The 19,375-nt window shown below is 31.2% G+C and overlaps 1 protein-coding gene across 1 annotated transcript; it reads left to right on the top strand.

The window, feature by feature from the left end:
* Nucleotides 1-4,583: 4,583 nt before the first annotated feature.
* LOC127084271 (probable pectate lyase 18) lies at nt 4,584-7,022 on the top strand. The gene is made up of 3 exons (XM_051024694.1): nt 4,584-4,764; nt 4,955-5,701; nt 6,530-7,022. Exons 1-3 carry the CDS (start codon nt 4,655-4,657, stop codon nt 6,888-6,890), a joined length of 1,218 nt encoding a protein of 405 aa, XP_050880651.1. The 5' UTR covers nt 4,584-4,654; the 3' UTR covers nt 6,891-7,022.
* The last annotated feature ends 12,353 nt before the right edge of the window (nt 7,023-19,375 follow it).

The raw sequence follows: 19,375 nt of genomic DNA, 5'->3' as shown, positions 1-19,375 counted from the left end.
CAATGGAATGTTTATTATATATCAATATATCAATAAATTGTAAAAATATTTTTGTATTATATTTTTTGATTATTTCCTTAATATAGTATACAAAAAAATTAAGCAAATTATATTACTATAAATTAATAATGTTTTACTTTATTATGTCCCAAATTGGAAAAAGTTATTTGTGGAAATTTTTTGAACTCATTTATTGATCATTTAACATCCATTACATTAAAAAAAACTCTTATGCAATAAATTTGTGTACGTTGATCCAACCATATATATATATATATATATATATATATATATATATATATATATATATATATATATATATATTTATATATATATATATATATATATATATATATATATATATATATATATATATATATATATATATATATATATATATAAACAAAAAAATATATTATATTTTAATTTTTTAAAAATAAATTATTGCACTTGCGCGACCCGTGCGAACGCACGGGTCCTTTACTAGTTAGTTTATAAAGTAAAACACAAACTAATATATACTTACGGATGATAAAACAGTCCCATGTAACTTTTTTGTTCTCATCAATCAACATATTTTGCATGTACGTCTGGATAGTGTTTGCTCCCCCACTGTTTAAATTGAATTTTGAATGGGTATAAGAAACAATAATTTTTAAGTCCCTTTCAACATACATCTCATGCATGGACCTAAAAGTTAATGTAAAAGTCAAATCTTCATGTTAAAGTATGAGAACAATGAATATAAATTGAATTCAACTTAAAAATTATACTTATGAGCACCAAAACTGTAATACGATTATGTTCATATCCCTTTAAAAAAACTCAAAAAACAACTCTTATGAAGTATATAAGTTTATTGTGGTTCATGTTTTAATGTCAGATCGAAGAACTCAGACATCTCCTCTATCATCCTTGATAGTCTTTGCATGTTATCTTGTTGAGGTAGTAAGGTGTCAATATTGTGTTATGGGGCAGAACAATTACCTTTCGTGCTTGCACCATCCATAACAACTTTCTCAGTTATGTCTAGCTGGTATGAATTCGGATGAATGAGTACACTCATTGATTTCAATTGCTGCATCATAAAAACAATTGCAACACAATACATGAATTTAAATACACAAACAACAATAACAACATACAACATAATTTTTTCAAACCAAACTTATACTTATCTCAATCACATTGTGGGTACACTTCTCTCGCATTTCCTCGGTCAACTTCTCTCGTTACTCCTCAGTCAACCTCTCTCAATCCTACTGGAACCTCTCCCAGACTTCTTGTAATAACCACTCCAACTCCTTCAGATGTACCCTCTCACGTCCCTCTATAGTCACTCTCTCTAGCATTTCCTTGTTCCACTTCTCTTGTTCCTTCTGAGTTCACTTCTCTCGCTCAAGTTCTAATACTTCTCGTACTTTCTCCCCCACCCTTTGATCAATTGCCTATTCAATTTCTTTCCCACAGTTTACTTTGTTAATTTTTTATGATTATCCAAAATATAATCTCAAGCCAATGCCTCTTCCAAGACCACAGACACGCCCACCGTACTTCTATGTTCTGATCGTTTCTACCAATATATCATATCGTTCTTTTGGAACAAAGGTACCATCTTTAAATTTTTCAACCAGTAAATCCTACAACACAGATAAAAGTTCATCTTTATCAAATTGAATTAATTAAATAAGTAATATTGAAAAAATATCTACTTATAATCTTTTCAGTAACTTCACGTGTAGCCTCTGATGTGAACTCCCCTCCTGGTTTTTGACGTGTTTTCTTCTATTTCTAATGGCGTAATGGTGGAGACGTGCTACGATCAAGGCTTCTAGAAATATCTGTCGGCTCTAGTTCTCTTTGTATTTTTTATTCTTTAATAATTATTTATTCCATTTTATCATATCCTCCACGAGACAATTTTTACAGATATATATTTCTTTGTCTATTCTCCTTTCCTTTTTGGCCCTTAGCCAATAACTCATGAGTCATGCGAGACTTGACAAACTCATCCCACACATCCTTATAAATATATAAATACATCAAGTATGAAGGCTCTAAGTTACGTTTTGGTTTTGTAGTATATTTTGTTGTAAGTTGTGTCTTAAAGTCCTTCCAACACTCACCAGCAAATCCAATTAATTTCTTTTTCAGCATATCATCATCTAGAATAATAAACACTTCATACATTTACATAATAGAGTTGATATTAGTATTAAACCAAAAATAAATAAATGGTCATCTATACTTATAAAATAAGTCATAAATTTTAAAATAAATATCCTAATATTGGTCCATAATTGATCTTTGAAATCATCGCCAACTTCGTATCAATTATCTATCAAAATTCTAACTTTGCTTCTACCTTGTACTAACACGTAACCCCTAAAACTATCAGCATTTTCACCACAAGTCTTACCAGTTCTTGGACAAAAATAAATCGGGAAGCGGACACCACTTTCGTGGACTTTTGTCACCTTGGTCGATATCCTGACACCTCTAATTTTTCTTTTCCTTTTAATATTAGAAGAGGTTGCAGCAGATGTTGTATGTGATGTGTTGGTCATATCATCCATCTCTGATCAAGAACTAGACTACTCATGTAAAAGAACATTTTAAGAACATACATTCAACATATTCTCAAACTATATTACACAAACTAACACTATTCAAGAAAAAATACATTCATGAACTTACATATGAACTATATTACTCATGGTACAATTCCAAAGTACATACACTCAACATATTCTCAAACTAACATTATTCAAGAAAAAGAATATTTCAAGAAAATCAACATTTCAGTGGTCAGTACGTAACACCATTTTCTAAAACTAACACTATTCAAGAAAAATAACATTTTTATCACCATTTTAGTGGTGACAAATCTTCTTTCGAGTTAGGTTGGAAGAGTTGATGTTCAAAGAGTTGTATTGGAAGAGATGATGTAATCTGAGTTTTAATAAAGATGAAAATCACCTGGTTTTTTTTAAAGAAAATGACGATGAAACAAGGAGTGCTGATACATAAATGAAAAGTTATAGTCTAGTCCTATGGAGTATTCATGCAAAAGAATTTTCACGTTGGGTATAGGGGGTAACAGAGGGAATAAATTAATTAAAAAACAAAAACAAAAAAACCTCATATTTTGGAAAATTCATGCAAATGATATTATCCATCAGTTGGACAAACTAACCAAGGGAAAATACAAAATAAAAAAATAAAAAAATAAGGGCTTTTAAAAATATTAATTTTGAAATTCAAAATAAATAAAGAAATAAAGAAAAAGGGAAAGACACCAATTGAAAAAATATAATGCTTGGTTCCTAAGTCAATTGAAAAATAAATAAAAAGTAATGTAACTAGGTTTCTAAGCGAGGTCCCTGGTTGATCTAGTCATTCAGGTTTTGCCAATACAAAGAGAATATATATATATATATATATATATATATATATATATATATATATATATATATATATATATATATATATATATTTAAATCATGATGCTCGCATAACATATACCTCAGTTATTTGATGGTCGAGGTGAAACTTGTGTCATATAATGTATTATTTATAGTTGTGATAGTTTAAATTAAAAAGTCGAAGGAGAATTTAAATGACATCTGGGAGACTTGAAACGAGCTTTGGAAATGCATGGTTTTAGCCGACGTAGAAGTAAGACGAAGTATATGGAATGTAAGTTTAGTAAAAGGAAAAGCGTTTCCAACCAAGATTTGAAAATTGGAAAACACATCTTGAGTCTTTAATTCAAGTTGTGTGGCTGAAAAAGAGGAGGATTTCAAAGGTTTTATGTAACAACAAATGTACCTCTCAAGTTGAAGGAGAAATATTATCGGACTATGGTAAGACCTACGATGATGCACGAGATAAAATGTTGGATGATTAAAAATCAACACAAGAATAAAGTAAGTGTAGAAGATATGAGGATGTTGCGTTGGATGTGTGGTGAAATAAAACATGATAAAATTTAAAATATTAGAAAGAGTGTTAGGTAACACGTATAATAAAAAAGATGGTGAAAAATATACTTAAGTAATTTAGATATGTAGATAGAAGATGCAGATTCTATGATAAAGAGAATAAATCAAATTGAAAGAACTCAAATAGTTAGAAATGAAGTAAGAAATAAAAAAACTATAAAAGAATTTATTAAGAAAGATTTCGAGATAATCGATTTGGATAGAGTCTTACGATGAAAGTTGATATATGCACTCGATAGATAAAGTTTGATAGTTGTTGTTAAATTATTTAAGATAATTTAAGTTTAAAATCTTAAATAGAATAGTTTTTAATCAAGCTTTAATTATCTTTAAATTGTCAAAACATCCTTTTCTAAGAAACAAGGTAACATGATTTCACTATACTCAGATTACTTTATATTTTTTATTTTGTCTGTTTTAATCTTTCCACCATGATTTAGGCCTCGCTTAACGGCCAACAAAAACTACCAACAAAGTAACCCGTGAAATCAGAAATCAAGAAACATTTGGGTCCCATATGTTTAGTTTAATCACTCTATCTAGTCCTCTCTATAATCTCTTTATATACACACATCCTCTTAGTACACTACTTCTCACCTCTCTCCTCACTCCTTTCTTTCTCATCTCTCACCTATCTATAAGGAGCCAACATGACAAACACACCTTTCTCTTTGGTTCTTTTGTTCTCTCTTTTCATGCCTACCCTTATTTCCTCTTCACCTCTTCAAGACCCTGAATTGGTTGTACAAGAAGTAAACAGGTAATTAAATTTGGGTTCTATCTTATTATATTTTAACAGTACAAAAATATTTTATGAAATTCTTTTTAGACACGTTTTAAATGTGTTAAAATTTAGGCCATTTGCGCTAAAAGAAGGTTGAGTTGTATTAACATTTTTGTATGTAGGTAATGTTGACATTTACTTATTTATATTTTTTTTTTTGTTGCAGGAAAATTAATGCATCTGCAGCTAGGAGAAATTTAGGTTACTTGTCTTGTGGAAGTGGAAATCCTATTGATGATTGTTGGAGATGTGACTCCAATTGGGAGAAAAATAGGCAGAGGCTAGCAGATTGTGCTATTGGGTTCGGCAAAAACGCAATGGGTGGAAAAAACGGTAAAATTTACGTTGTAACGGACTCGGGCAATGACGATCCGGTGAGCCCAAAACCAGGAACACTTCGTCACGCAGTGATCCAAGAGGAACCATTATGGATAATCTTCGCGCGAGACATGGTGATTAAACTAAAAGAAGAATTAATCATGAACTCTTTCAAAACAATTGATGGTAGAGGTGCTAGTGTGCACATTGCTGGTGGTCCATGCATTACTATTCAATTTGTGACCAATATTATCATCCATGGAATAAATATTCATGATTGTAAACAAGGTGGGAATGCTATGGTGAGGGACTCCCCACGGCATTTCGGGTGGAGGACTATATCGGACGGCGACGGGGTGTCGATTTTTGGTGGAAGTCATGTCTGGGTTGATCATTGTTCTTTGTCTAATTGTGAAGATGGTTTGATTGATGCTATTTATGGGTCCACTTCTATAACGATTTCTAACAATTATATGACACACCATGATAAGGTCATGTTGTTGGGTCATAGTGATTCTTATATTAAAGATAAAAACATGCAAGTTACAATTGCTTTTAACCACTTTGGTGAAGGTCTTGTTCAAAGAATGCCAAGGTAAAATTGATTATACTTTATTAAATTTTCAAAACTATATTACTAGTTTTATTATTATAAAAAAAATCATTTTTAAAATTTAAAAAATAATTAAAATATTTTATTTATATATAAACCAAATATATCACTTATTCAATCATTCTAAAAAAGAATTTTTTTTATAATAATAATAATAATATTCTACTAGTATTTTTTTAGGGAAATTGAAAATGACAAAAAAAACATGTTTTGAATTATATTTTGACAAAATCATCTCACTTTGTTGAAACTTTACAAAATAGCTTTAGTAATTATCTAATTAATAAAATCACATAGTCGCGTAAATAAAATGTTCAGTTTTGAGAATAAAAATATCAAAACAATCGCCTTAAATATTCAAAAGTATAGAAATATGGCTAAATAAAAAGGTCTCATATTTTACTATTTTCAAAACTAAAATGTTTTATAAATTTTATATTGCATAAATATAAATAAAATCAATTGATTTTATTATCAATTTAAAAATATATTAACCAAAATTGAATATATTAATTTATTAATTGATTTTATATTCTAAAATAAAACATATAAAAAAGAAAAAATTTAACTTAAATTTAATAATTTTAATAAAATATTATAATAAATTAAAAAAAGTATATTCTTTAAATTTAATACAATACGGTGATTCCGGCGAATTTGTTGCTAATTTAAAGATACAAAAAAATCTATGTGGGTCTAAATACACCACTTTTTTCAAATCATTTGATTAATTCTCAATTAGTAACTTGTAGGACCAATATAATTATTGTTCCAAATTTAAAAAGTTGTATCATGTGTCAAAATTTACAGGTGTAGGCTAGGATATTTCCATGTTGTGAACAATGACTACACTCATTGGGAAATGTATGCTATTGGAGGAAGTGCTAATCCAACCATAAACAGTCAAGGCAACAGATTTGTTGCACCCAATGAGAGATTCAGCAAAGAGGTAACAAAGTATGAAGATGCAGCAGAGAGTGAATGGAAGAATTGGAACTGGAGATCAGAAGGAGATTTAATGTTAAATGGTGCATTTTTCACTCCTTCTGGTGGTGGAACTTCATCTAGCTATGCAAGAGCCTCAAGTTTAAGTGCAAGACCTTCTTCTCTTGTGGGTTCTATAACTGTTTCTTCTGGAACACTTAACTGTAAGAAAGGCTCTCCTTGCTAGATAGATGATAAGGACTTTTCATGCTAGGGACCTTTGCAAAAGGAAGGGGGATGGGATATATATTAATTGGGACAAAAAGTAACTAAAAGGCCTATATATATGTGGTCAATATCTCTAGTACCTTTGGATTTACTTTTTCTTCTTCTTTTCTTTTTTTTCTATTTTTTTTCCTATTTGTATTTTTGTATGATTAGATATATTTTTGTTTTGTAATATAATATAAAAATTATATATATTCAAAACTTTAAATAAAAGTTTGTTATAACGGTTTAAGTTGTCGCAAAATCGTATCAATAGTGGTTGGTATCATTTTTCTTCTGCCAAAACAAAAATATTGTTATAACTTTGATAAGAGGGTGAAGTTAAGGCAAGAGGTTGTAAAGCATTTCTCTATATTTGTAAAGAACCAAATGTTAATAGATTTAGTCTTGATGAAGTTATCTTCCACTCTCTTTTGGAAGACAATGATTTTGTTTTATCGACACCTTTCAGTCCTTAAAAATTAGATTATGGTAAGAAAAGCTCAAATTCAGGTAAGTTTAACCTCTCACTTTTTAAAAGGTTATGAAGTCTAGTTAGAGGAGATTTGGAATTATGTTTGATTAATTCTATTGTTTTGCATCTCTACCTTGTATCCTTCTCTGTGACCTTGATCCTCAAGGTTTATTCCTCGTCTCATTTGGATAACTTTAGACCAATTTCTTTGGTGATATCCTTGTACAAGTGGCTAAAGGTTTGGCTATGAGATTAAGGTCAATAATGGATAAACTTATTTCCCCTAATCAATCATCTTTTCTAAAGGGAGAATGTTGGTTAACGCAGTGGTGGTTGTGAATGAGGAGATAGACCTACCCAAGTGATATAAAAATGTTTGTCTCATTTTTAATGTGAATTTTGAGAAAGCGTACAATTTAGTGAGCTGGAGCTTCTTGGATTATATATATGTGGTCGATAGGTACTCCTCCTTTCATTTTTCCTTTTTTTCCTATTTGTAATTTTGTATGATTAGATATATTTTTACTTTTTAATATAATATATAAATTTCATATATTACAAACTTTAAATAAAAGTTTGTTACAACGGTTTAGGTCATCGCAAAATCGTACCAATAGTGGTCGGTAAGTTTTTCTTCAATAAAAACATTATTGCAAATCCGATAAGCGGGTGAAAGTAGGCAAGAGGTTGTGAAGCATTTCTCTATATTTTCAAAGAACCAAATGTTGATAGATTTTGGCTTTATGACATTGTCTTACACTTTTTTTCGGAAGATGATAATCTTGTTTTATAAGCTCCCATTAGTCCCCCAAAGTTAGATTATGTTATTTTTCAATCTACTAGTAACAAAAGTACATGTTTGGGTGAGTTTAACTTCTCCTTTCTCAAAAGATTCTGGAATCTAGTTAGAGGAGATTTAAGGATTATGTTTGACCAATTCCATTGTTGATCCCCCAAGGTTAGTTCTCTGTCTCATTTGGGTGACTTTAGGTCAATTTCTTTAGCAAGATCCTTGTACAAGCTGATGGTTAAAGTTTTGGCCTTGAGATTAAGGTCAATAATGGATAAGCTTATTTCCCCTAATAAGTCAACTTTTCTTAAAGGGAGAATGTTGGTTGATACAATGGTGGTTGTGAATGAGGAGATAGACCTAGATAAGAGATATAAGAAAGCTTGTCTCATTTTTAAGATAGACTTTGAAAAAGTATACGATTCAGTCAATTGGAACTTCCTGGATTATATGCTTACCAAATATGGATTATGTGAGAAATGTAGATCTTGGATGAGAGCATGTATGTTTTCTAGTAATTTCACGGTGCTGGTAAATGGGTATCCAACTCAAGAGATTAGCATCCAAAGGGGTTTAAATCACAGGGATCCTCTAATACCTTTCATGTTTCTACTTGTGGTCGAGTGGCTAAATTGCTTAGTTACTAGGGCGGAGGAGATTGGTATCTACTCCGGGTTCGGGGTAGGCAAGTTGGGTTTGGCACTCAGACTTTTTTTTGTAAATACCCTTGATTCAGTTCCATTCCCCTAAAGATTAAGTTTTGAGTTTGCTTCTCTAATTCTATTCAGTCAGATGGGTTGGTGGGAGAGTTCGACCAAGTGGTTAATGGGGAATAGGTTTGAGACATTAGGCATCAAAGATAATTTTTTCTTCGAGAGTTACCTATGTTTGAAAATTGTATTTCTCTGCTCCAAGATGTTAATCTTTCCCTAGACATAGATAAGTGGATTTGGAAGCTTTCAGAAGAAGGGAATTTCTTAGTAGCCTATAATTATCATTTTCAATGGAAAAGTGGAATCTCTACTCAGGTGTCTAATTCCTCTCTTTCCTCTAATTCAATAAAGACTCCCCTATAGAAAGAACTTGTCCAAATAAGAGGGGGGGGGGGGGGATTGTTGATCCTAGCTAGTGGTAGTTTGTGTCCCTTATTTGAGGATTTGATTGAGTCGGTTCATAATCTTTTCATTACTTGTGATTTAGTTATGTTTATGTCATATATGACCTATTAGTGGTTGGGTTGGCGGGTAGTTCTTTCTAGACAACATATGCCTTGGTTTTAGTCTTTACTTATTTTAGAGGGTAGAATTAAGTAAATGAGTTGTTTTCTTACGATTTGAAATTCAGTAGTCTTGTCTATTTGGAGAGTCCGTAATGATGTCTTTTGACATTAATTATATTATCTTTAGTTCTATCTCGTCTAAACTTGAGATTTATTATGTTATTTAATCTCTAATTTTGTCTTAAAAATTTTTATTAATTTGTTTAATACATTTACCTTAAGCATCATCTTAAAATAATGAAAAACAATTTTCAATGTAAGATATTATATATTGTATCATAATATTAATAGTTTTAATAAGATTTATGCAATAATGTCATTAACTCACACTCCGATGAGCCGTAACACACCATGTCTAACATTCAAAAAGAATAAGTACTTAACATGAATACTATTAAAAAATATTTTATATTGTTAAAGTTAATTATTATATTTTATTATAATTAATTATTAGTTAATTAAATTTATTTAGAATTAGTTAAAGTTTACTAGTTATTTATGATCTCTATGTAAAGTGATCATGTATTCAAGGTAATATATGTATTATCAGTGAAACAATACTAAATAATTGAACTATCTTTTTTAAGGAAAAATATATTTATATAATATAGAAAAAGTATAATAAAAAAGTACAGTTGGGGAACGGTACTAGTGGTAACAATACAAACCAGTAAAAGAACAAAAAAATAAAATACAATAAAAGAAAAAAAAAATACCATCATGAGATAAAAAAAATAACAAAAAGTTCAAAACACCAGTGGCGATAAAGAAGAGAGAAAACCAAAGTCATCCAAGGGAAGAAAAGAAGGGCTAAGATCAATCTAACATGTCTAACACAACACTGCACAATGGACAACACATTCAAACTACTGATGGTCAAATAATAGAATGGGATCCTTCTGCCACTCTTGTTAAGAATTAGAGTATCTAGAAAGAAGGTACATTAATAGAATAACTTTTCTACGTTTACCACTTTTGTAAAAAAAAAACATCATTCTGAGATTTTCATAAAGACCATATCACCGCATGTCAAATAAACACAAAGTCAAACCTACACCTACGAAACATTTCTAACCCCCCTAGCAAGCTCTAAAAACATAGACATCAACCTAGGAAGCATTCAGCTATGTCCAAGATCACGCTACGCCTAAATAAATTCATCCTTGTATGGATCTTATTCTGAAACAATTTTCAAGAAAAGACCGTCACTTTGGACGGAGCGAGACTCTCCCATTAAGATGTAAAGAATGATTGAGAGGAAAGGTAGAAAAACCAAGGGTCACGTAAGCAAAGAGCAAGAGAGAATAACCTAAAGATGCATAATAAGTATAGTCCTTATTATATGTCCAACACCAACGATCACTCTCAAGGGTTAAGAATATATCCTCAAGAAACTATAAACAAAATCGATGAAAAACAACTACTCTCAAACAAATAAACCTCTCTTCTACCTAAAATTTCAAGTCAAACCACCATAAATATGAATACCCAACTCTCCCACTTTTTCATCTTTTTGAAGAGATATTAAGGTGGTATTAGGCCAATCCACAAATGAATCCAAAAGGATGTTAAAAGGCTCGAGCCAACCTTTTTGGAGATACTCATTACAAACGAATTAGATTGACCATCAGAAGGAGAACACGAGCTAGAGACATCATGCCCCCATGAGGATTCCAATCTCAAAGCATAAGGAAAACCACCTATGAGGGACAAAATCTCATGGAGCCCATACCTAGCAAAAGGACCTGACCCTAAAGGACATACGAGGAAGAACGTAATCTCTAACGACAGTTCTTAACCAGGGAAAGATTAACCAACCTAAGGTCACAAACTCCTCTCCCCTAATTCCTCGGGTTTATAAGCATTGGACCAACTCACTCAAGAAATCTTAAAAGCTCTCATAACAAACAAACCAATTGCACCGCTTTACAAACAAGACCACTTAGACCTTCCACAACCAAAAGGGAAAAATATGGTTAGAGGATCTCTTTGTTTAAAGGCCCATTTGAATATTTATATTTTGGGTAGGACAACCATTGGCAAGTACATAAAGATTTCTAGAAAAAAACACATGCACAAATTTAAGAGCGCCACTTAGCATGAAAACTAAAACAACTAAGATAGTCAAGGAAACTCTAACTAACAAAATCATAAGTCTTTAAAAAATTCACCTTCAATATAATACACCCCTTCTTAGTTTTCTTAGCAAAGTCAACAAACTCATTCACTGTCATCACTCCATCAACCAAAAGTTGACCTCTAAGAAAACTTGAATGATTAGGATAAATCAACGTGTCAATCACCTTCGCAAGCCCCGATGTCAATACCTTGGAAAAAAGCTTGTAAGAGAACTAAAAAGAGGGATAGACCTAAAATCATCAAAATGGGAAGGAGAATTAACTTTGGGGATCAAAGTTACAAAGTAAGAGGTGAAGCTACGTGGAAGAAAGTCTAGGATATGGAACTGGTGGATTATCAACCCTAAATCAGGTCTAAGAGCTTTAAGAATCTCTTGGAAAGCATAAATTAAAACCATCAGGTCAAGGACTTTTGTTTCCCTCACACTAAAAAATCATATGATCCAACCCAGTTAGAAAAAATGAGAGATAATTTGAGAGGTATCATCTAGAGACAATGACCTAAATTAGACACCATCCAAGTGAGGTCTATTAGAAATGGGCTTTGAAAAATGATTAAAAAAATAGGACACGACCTCTTATTTGATCTTTGAGACCCTTTCAATCCAATCGGAGAGCTAAAACACCATTGCTCCTACTCCTCCTCGTCTCCACACTAGCATGGAAGAAGCTTGAATTGACATCTCCATATTTAAGCCACCAAATCCTAGACCTTTGAGCAAATTGGGAATTTTTTATTCTAAGTAAAGACCATGGACTAGAACTAGCATTATAACGTAAATCATTATCAACCTGAGAAAGGTTCCCATGATCCGCAAGTAAATCCAAAACTAACGTCCTCCCTAAGCACATTGATCTTCAACTCCAAATTACCAAAAAAATCTTTAATCAAATATTTAAGTGTGCCTTTTAGGGCTTTTCAGCTTTTCTTTAAGCCCAAAACCCTTCCACCTAGTGGTATAATAAGACCCCTAAAAAGTCTACACGACCTGAGAAAAATCCATATAATGAAGCCAATGATTATTATATCTAAAAGGTTTATGGCTCCAAATATTAGTGTAATATTGAATGATAATAGGACAATGATCACAACATCTCTTAAAAGGTCCCACTAAGGCATAATGCCCATTGGTCCCACCAACCACCTGTCACCAAAATCCTATCAATACGACTAACTGCACTCCCATTTGGTTGCAACCGGGTATAGTTCCTACCAAGAATATAGATATCCAAAAGCTTCATCCTTTAGATGAAATTATTGAAGGCATAATATTCGTTGGACCCATTGGCACGGGTAACCTCCGGAGAAATAATCATATCCATCTCAAAACACACTGACTTTAAGTCTCCAAAAACACACTAGATCTCACCATCAAAACCTTCCTTATAGAGAGAAATCCTACCATGTGACTCTATTATCCACAATAGCCGAATTTGAATAAACTTTAACCACAAAACACTCAATTCTTAATGCCCCATCTAGAGACACACCCGAAGGAACCCTGGACTAGAGAAAGATAAAATAAAGGCCCCTTTAAGCTACATCAGATGGAAAGAAGACTTCCATTATTACCTATAGTTGAAACAAAACTCCACTCACATAAAGAATTGCCACAAAGAAAATTAACAAAATAAACATACACAAAACTAATTTTCGTCTCTTGCAAGGCTGCAAATTCAAGCAAATTAACCAAGATAAGCTTTCTTACCTTATCTTCAAGATACATTACATCTTCAAGATAGTCTGACTTCCTTAGTTTCCTGGTTTTTCACCTCTGTCAATCTCCACTTTATCATGAGTCTTATAAGTACACCTAAAATCTTTTGTGAGTCTCAACATGTTTGTTATCATATGGTGATCCAAACATTCAAAGAAATCACATAAGTAACAAGTATAAGAGATGACAAGTGTGGATCGATTAGAACAAAATCATTTACTAACAAAATAGACAAAGAAAGACCATGTCTACCCAAAATCTCCTAAAGAAGAGGTTTTGGAATCCCATCCTTCAAACACAAAAAAAAAACACGAGAATTAATAATGCTTGTTCCGAAAGAAGGGGTGGAGATGTTTGAAATAAGTTGCTCATGTACAACAACAAAAATAACAACAAGTAGTTTTGATGTTAACCCTCTAGACTATATTGTACAGTGAATGATCCATTTGAAATAAAAAAAAGTGTCCAAAATGAATGATTCATTACAATTTTCATATACATTTTTAGTTTCTATCATCTAATTAATATTATTTTTTATCATTCTTAATATTTGATAAAAGGTATTTTAGTAAAAATATTATTTTATTTATTTTAATTTATGTGAGATTATCAACTAGGAGTTCCTTCCCATACTATTCCAAAGTGTCAATGTCAAAACATTTGGATAAATGACTCCTCTAGACACATTCATAAACTTTGTAACACTCTCATATTAAAAAACGTTTCTTTCACATAAATTGGATTAATATATATATATATATATATATATATATATATATATATATATATATATATATATATATATATATATATTATATATATATATATATATATATATATATATATATATATATATATATATATATATATATATATATATAGTGGTATTTTGTGAAACCTATTTTAATATTTTTATGAATTGTATGAATATTTGAAAAATATATATGAATTGTTTAAATAATTCAGGAATGTAAAATAATATAAAAAATTCAATAAAGTCAATTTAAAACTAAAATGGATTCTTTAAATATGGATGCTCTAAGAGCATCTCCAACCGTGAACCCATTTTTGAGTTTTTGTGGGACCTATTAAGCCACGTCAGCTTGAAGCAACTCAACTACTTTTTCACTCCAATGGTGCAACTCTGAAGAACTCAGATTGGATCTCACAACTTTATTTTATATATTAATATTTTATTCATATTAAATTTTATATTAATTAAAATAATAATTTTAGTGTTTTAAATTAAATTTGATATAAAATAAAGAAAATTTAAATTAAACTTATAATTTAAAATGATAATTAAAATTAATCTCAAATACATGATATATAATTAAAAACAATAAAAATAAATAACATCACATAATTAATCAAACTTAAATTTCATCATCTTCATGTCCAAAACGTTCCCAAATATATTCGACTAGATCTCCTTGAAGTTTACGATGAACTTAAATTTCTATGCCATCGACATTTTAACTCTCCCCCTAACCTTTCCCGCAATTGCCCACGATATTGGTTATAACTAGCAGCAATTCTTAACCAAAAACTCTCAGCCTTTTGATCAACTCCCACAATTGGATCCTTTGAAACATTGAGCCATGATTGGATAAGTAGTATATCCTCTTCCCTTGTAAATTGCTCTCGAGATCTTTTTTTAACGACAACCCTTTCTTCTTTTTCAGTACCAACTTGAGTAGAAAATGGTGGGACTTTAGTAGAAAATGGTGGAACTTGAATAGAGAATTCCATACTATTAGAATTCATTTGAGGTATAGGATACATATTTGGATTGTTTGGTGACGGAAGAAATATGGCGGGGTTTGTTGGCACCGGTGGAATTTGAGAATTTTGAGGATTAAGATTTTGATAATTTTGCATGTAATTGAAAAAAGCTTGTTGATAATGAAAATGATTAGGATCCATTTGGCCTAAACAATTGTAATTTGAAGTAAAAAGATGAAATTTTGAGTTAAATATTTTATAAAAAAAATGTTAATGAGAAAAAATTAAAAATATAGGAATAAAATGATAAAATTGTGAGAGAGAAATTTCAAATTGAAGAGAAAATAAAAGTGAAAGAAATTTGTGTTGGTAAATTTTTGGAAACCAAAATTAGATTTATAATAAAAAATAAGTTTAAGAAAAAGAAAAAAAAAGTAGCCGTTGAACGGCTAGTTTCTAAATTAAAAAATAGAAAAAAAAAAAAAAAAGGTTACGGTTGCTTCACATTACGCTGCCCCCACACTTGGCATATGCTTGAAACGAGAAAAAGTGAAAAGATAAGTGTAATGCTTGCAAACCCATTGAAGGAACCACAAGTGGAGGTGCTCTAAGTGACTTTGAATAGAATATTACTTTTTACATAAATATTTTACTTTCTCCGATTCTTTATGATTTCACTCTTATCCCACGCGTGTTCTTATATTTCTTTAGTTGTGCGCAACAGACACATGCAGAGACACAAATGTAGAGTGTTTGACTAAGACCTTTAATCAAATAAAGTAAAGACACGTACCTACACAATCATGCAAATTTCCAATCAATAACAAAGAAAATCACCCAATCCCAATAATCTTGATCAATCTTAACTACCTACCCCACCATAACTGTTAACTAATAGGACAAAAGAAGGTACAATCTGAGTAGTATGCCATATTACTAATTAATTGCATTTTATTAATATTTATCATATTTTATGTCACAATCACCAATTATATTTTTACCAAAGAATCACCAAATATATTTTGCATTTGAATGTTTCTTTTTCAATTAGAAAAGCAAAATTAGGTATGATTTGTAAGGGGACTTTATGTGTTTTTAATTTTATTTTAAATGAGGTAAGAATTTCTCTGTCAACTATACTAGACAACAATTCTTGATTGTAACAACACCCTTTCTTTCCATGGTGGGTGTAATTGAATGGGCTAGTAAAGTTAGGTGATGAGGCTACAAAAGGTTAAATTAAGTTTTATCTAAGAAAAAAAATAGGCCGAAGGATGAAAAAAGATTAAAAAGCACATGGGTGCGCCTCTTAAGTGGATCTTCTTTTGATGGTAGTAATTGTTATGATAGTGGTTGTGTGTAAAGATTTAAATTGGCCTTTGACAAAGTTTCAATTACTTCACTCAAACGTTTCACATTGTGGAGAGGAAGAAGATAGACTAGTTATTAGTACCATTCTTTCAATAGAAGTTATTGATGAAAAAATGTAAAGAAAATATATTGGATATATAGTGAGAAAAAAATTGTCATTACATGAAGAATATGTTAAGACTTATATAACCATGATCAACAATTAACTAATCTTAGTTTAAATAACTAGTATCATTATTTATCCAACGTAATATCTACTATATGAGAGGTCCACTACTAGTATTTTTATCTCAATTGAAAAAAAAATATCTTAATGGAATGAATGAGGTGACAAATAGTGTTGTGGAAAGTGAAATTGATCATGAGTTTGATCCCTTACAATACATTTTTATATTTTTAAAATTGGAGAGTATACTATTTTTTCTCCCGATTGTTTTTAGTATCCGAGGTGAAAGGTGAATTTTATCTTAGTCAGAAGTTCTAATCGAAGGAAAATCTTTTTTTTAATATACGTTTTTAAAATTTTACATGATTTTGTTTTTAGACATAACCTATATATAGATATTTTGTGAAACAAAATCAAATGACACAATCGCATCTCGAAAAATACGATCTCACGAGCGCAACGCACGCTCGCGGATGATTGAAAGAGTCGCCATCAAATTTTATTTATTCCTAAGGAAAGGGAAAATAACGATAAATCTCTAAGCGAAAAGGATAAGATGGTCATCGCAACCAAATTGAGTTCGCGAGTCGGTTATGCGAAGGAAATGTATTAGCACCCCTCGGATCTGTTGTATTCAACGGGAACCTCCTAGTAGGCTAGGTTTAAGTGTCCGTTTAAGGAATGTTTGCAATTGTTTATTTTATGTTATTAAAATTTTAAAAAAAATCTCACATTGTATATAATTTTGCACATAATCAACATTTTTTCAAATAAATTAGTTCAAATTTTTGTAAATAAATTGGATGAGTGGATGAACATCTACGCTGTTGATAAGTGGTTTTTATATCATTTTTATTAGTTGTTTTTCCTTTATAATTTATTGTTTTAATCCGTTTTCCTTTCATTTTACCATGTCTTATGCGTTGGTATTGCATTTCCTTTATTTCCAGATCATAATAGGCATTCCAAGCGAAAGAAGGACGAAAAATGGAAAAAACGCGGAAAAAGACGAAGAGTCAGAATTCTCTGTACAAAAACCAGGGGTCTGTTACGGCCACCCGTAATGCCTATTACAGTCCGTCACAGGCATGACCCTTCCACACCCTCATCAAAGGTGCCACAGGCCAAGAACCATAGGCCTGCTACGACCACCCGTAATGGCTATTATGGGTCGTAACATGCATGCGAGCTTTCTCCCGATTTGTTTCCTTTTCTACCCGATTTCATCTGCTTTAAGGCTTTTGATTGTTCATATTCGACTTTATTACGTTTTTAATAGGCACTGAAGCTGATGTTTTTTGCCATGTTTAGAATAAGCTATAAAACAAAGAGTTGTTACTTAGTTTTGGGAATCCAGTTTTACATTCCAGTTTATATTTCACGTTTTATTTTTCTCTGCTTTTTTTGAAAGTCTCTATTTTGAGAGCACTGGATCATATTTTTATTGAAGCATTCCCTTTCATTTAATCAGTTTATTTATTTATCGCTTTATTTATCGTTTTATCAATTATGTCTTCATCTGCAATAGTTGATTTGATTGGATCATTCCTCATAATGAGTGAGTAGTTCATTATGGATTAAGGATAATGAACCCTATCGTATGACTATCTGCATGAATTAACTTAAGTTAGTTATGAGAATTCCACTTTTTTATAATTTAAAAGTTTGAGTTTTTAATTGAAACCTCGCAAGGAAAGTATGAGTGTTTTTAGGCGTTCACCTTGTACTAAAAGGGTAGGAGTGGACGCCGGAATGTAGTTTTTTAAAAATTCAAGTCCGAAGTCACGAAAGTGATCAGATCAAATTGAGAAAAGTCTCATCTTTTAATAGCTGTTCAAATGTAATGATCACTAGCAAACGCTTATGTGCGAGCGAAAGCCGACGAGCGTCTTATTCTTTAGAGGTAGGGCAATGCACTAGAAAAAACATGTATTGTCCATAATAATCTATTTTTCTATAAACTGTGTCAGAATTTTCGTAATAAAAGTGCTTAAGTCGTGTGGAGAAATCTAAGATATGAGTGATAACCCTAAGTCATGTTTGCTTTATATATTATAAGTGCTTTTTAATTAAGTTATTTATACATTTAAGTTTTTTTCACAAAGGTGCTTTTTTCAATAAGTTGTTTTGAATTAAGTGCTTTTTCACTTAAGTCACCCTTTTTCCACTACTCGGTTGCTCTAGCTTTACACTGATAAGATAGAAATCGATAATTAATCATTGGTCTCTGAGGTTCGATACTTTTTAACTACGCTGAAATTTGTCATACACTTGCAGCGTGTCAAGTTTATGGTGCCGTTGTCGGGGACCAATTGCATTAATATTGAAACTATGTTTGATCATCATAGAGACTAGAGCTTATTTTTCTATTTATTTTATTGTGTTAATTGCTGTAGTTCTCTCGTTGCCCTTGTATGTGAGGAACTCGTTATGATTAGTCTAATTTGCTATCATAGAGATTATAACAATTTTTTCTTTTCTGTTGTTTCTTTTGTGGTATGCATGAGGTTTGTCCAAAATATGTTCAATTATGTGAACAATAACCATGGAAACTCTCATCCCAATACCTATAATCTAGGGTGGATGGAACATCAAAATTTTTACTATGATAACCACTCCCATAATTTTGAGGAACCACCAAATTGTTAGACAATAGACCTAGATCTAGAGGGGGGGGGGGGTGAATAGATCCCAGTTAAAAAACCAATTATTTGAAACTTTGATTGATATAGAAAATTTTTGGCGCGGAAACAAGTTTCAAATATTTCCTGGACTCAAAATCGTCTAACCAAACCTTCGATTG

The sequence above is a fragment of the Lathyrus oleraceus genome, chromosome 5, assembly GCF_024323335.1.
Source record: "Lathyrus oleraceus cultivar Zhongwan6 chromosome 5, CAAS_Psat_ZW6_1.0, whole genome shotgun sequence".
Classification (NCBI taxonomy): Eukaryota; Viridiplantae; Streptophyta; class Magnoliopsida; order Fabales; family Fabaceae; genus Lathyrus; species Lathyrus oleraceus.
The sequence above is the reverse complement of the archived record's forward strand: the minus strand, read 5'-3'. Positions and strand labels throughout refer to the sequence as shown.

Bases quoted from the DNA above. Each gene is read 5' to 3' on its own strand.
- LOC127084271 (XM_051024694.1), top strand. From the start codon at position 4,655: ATGACAAACACACCTTTCTCTTTGGTTCTTTTGTTCTCTCTTTTCATG. The intron at 4,765-4,954 runs GTAATTAAATTT...TTTTTGTTGCAG, and splicing joins GTTGTACAAGAAGTAAACAG to GAAAATTAATGCATCTGCAG. The intron at 5,702-6,529 runs GTAAAATTGATT...CAAAATTTACAG, and splicing joins CTTGTTCAAAGAATGCCAAG to GTGTAGGCTAGGATATTTCC.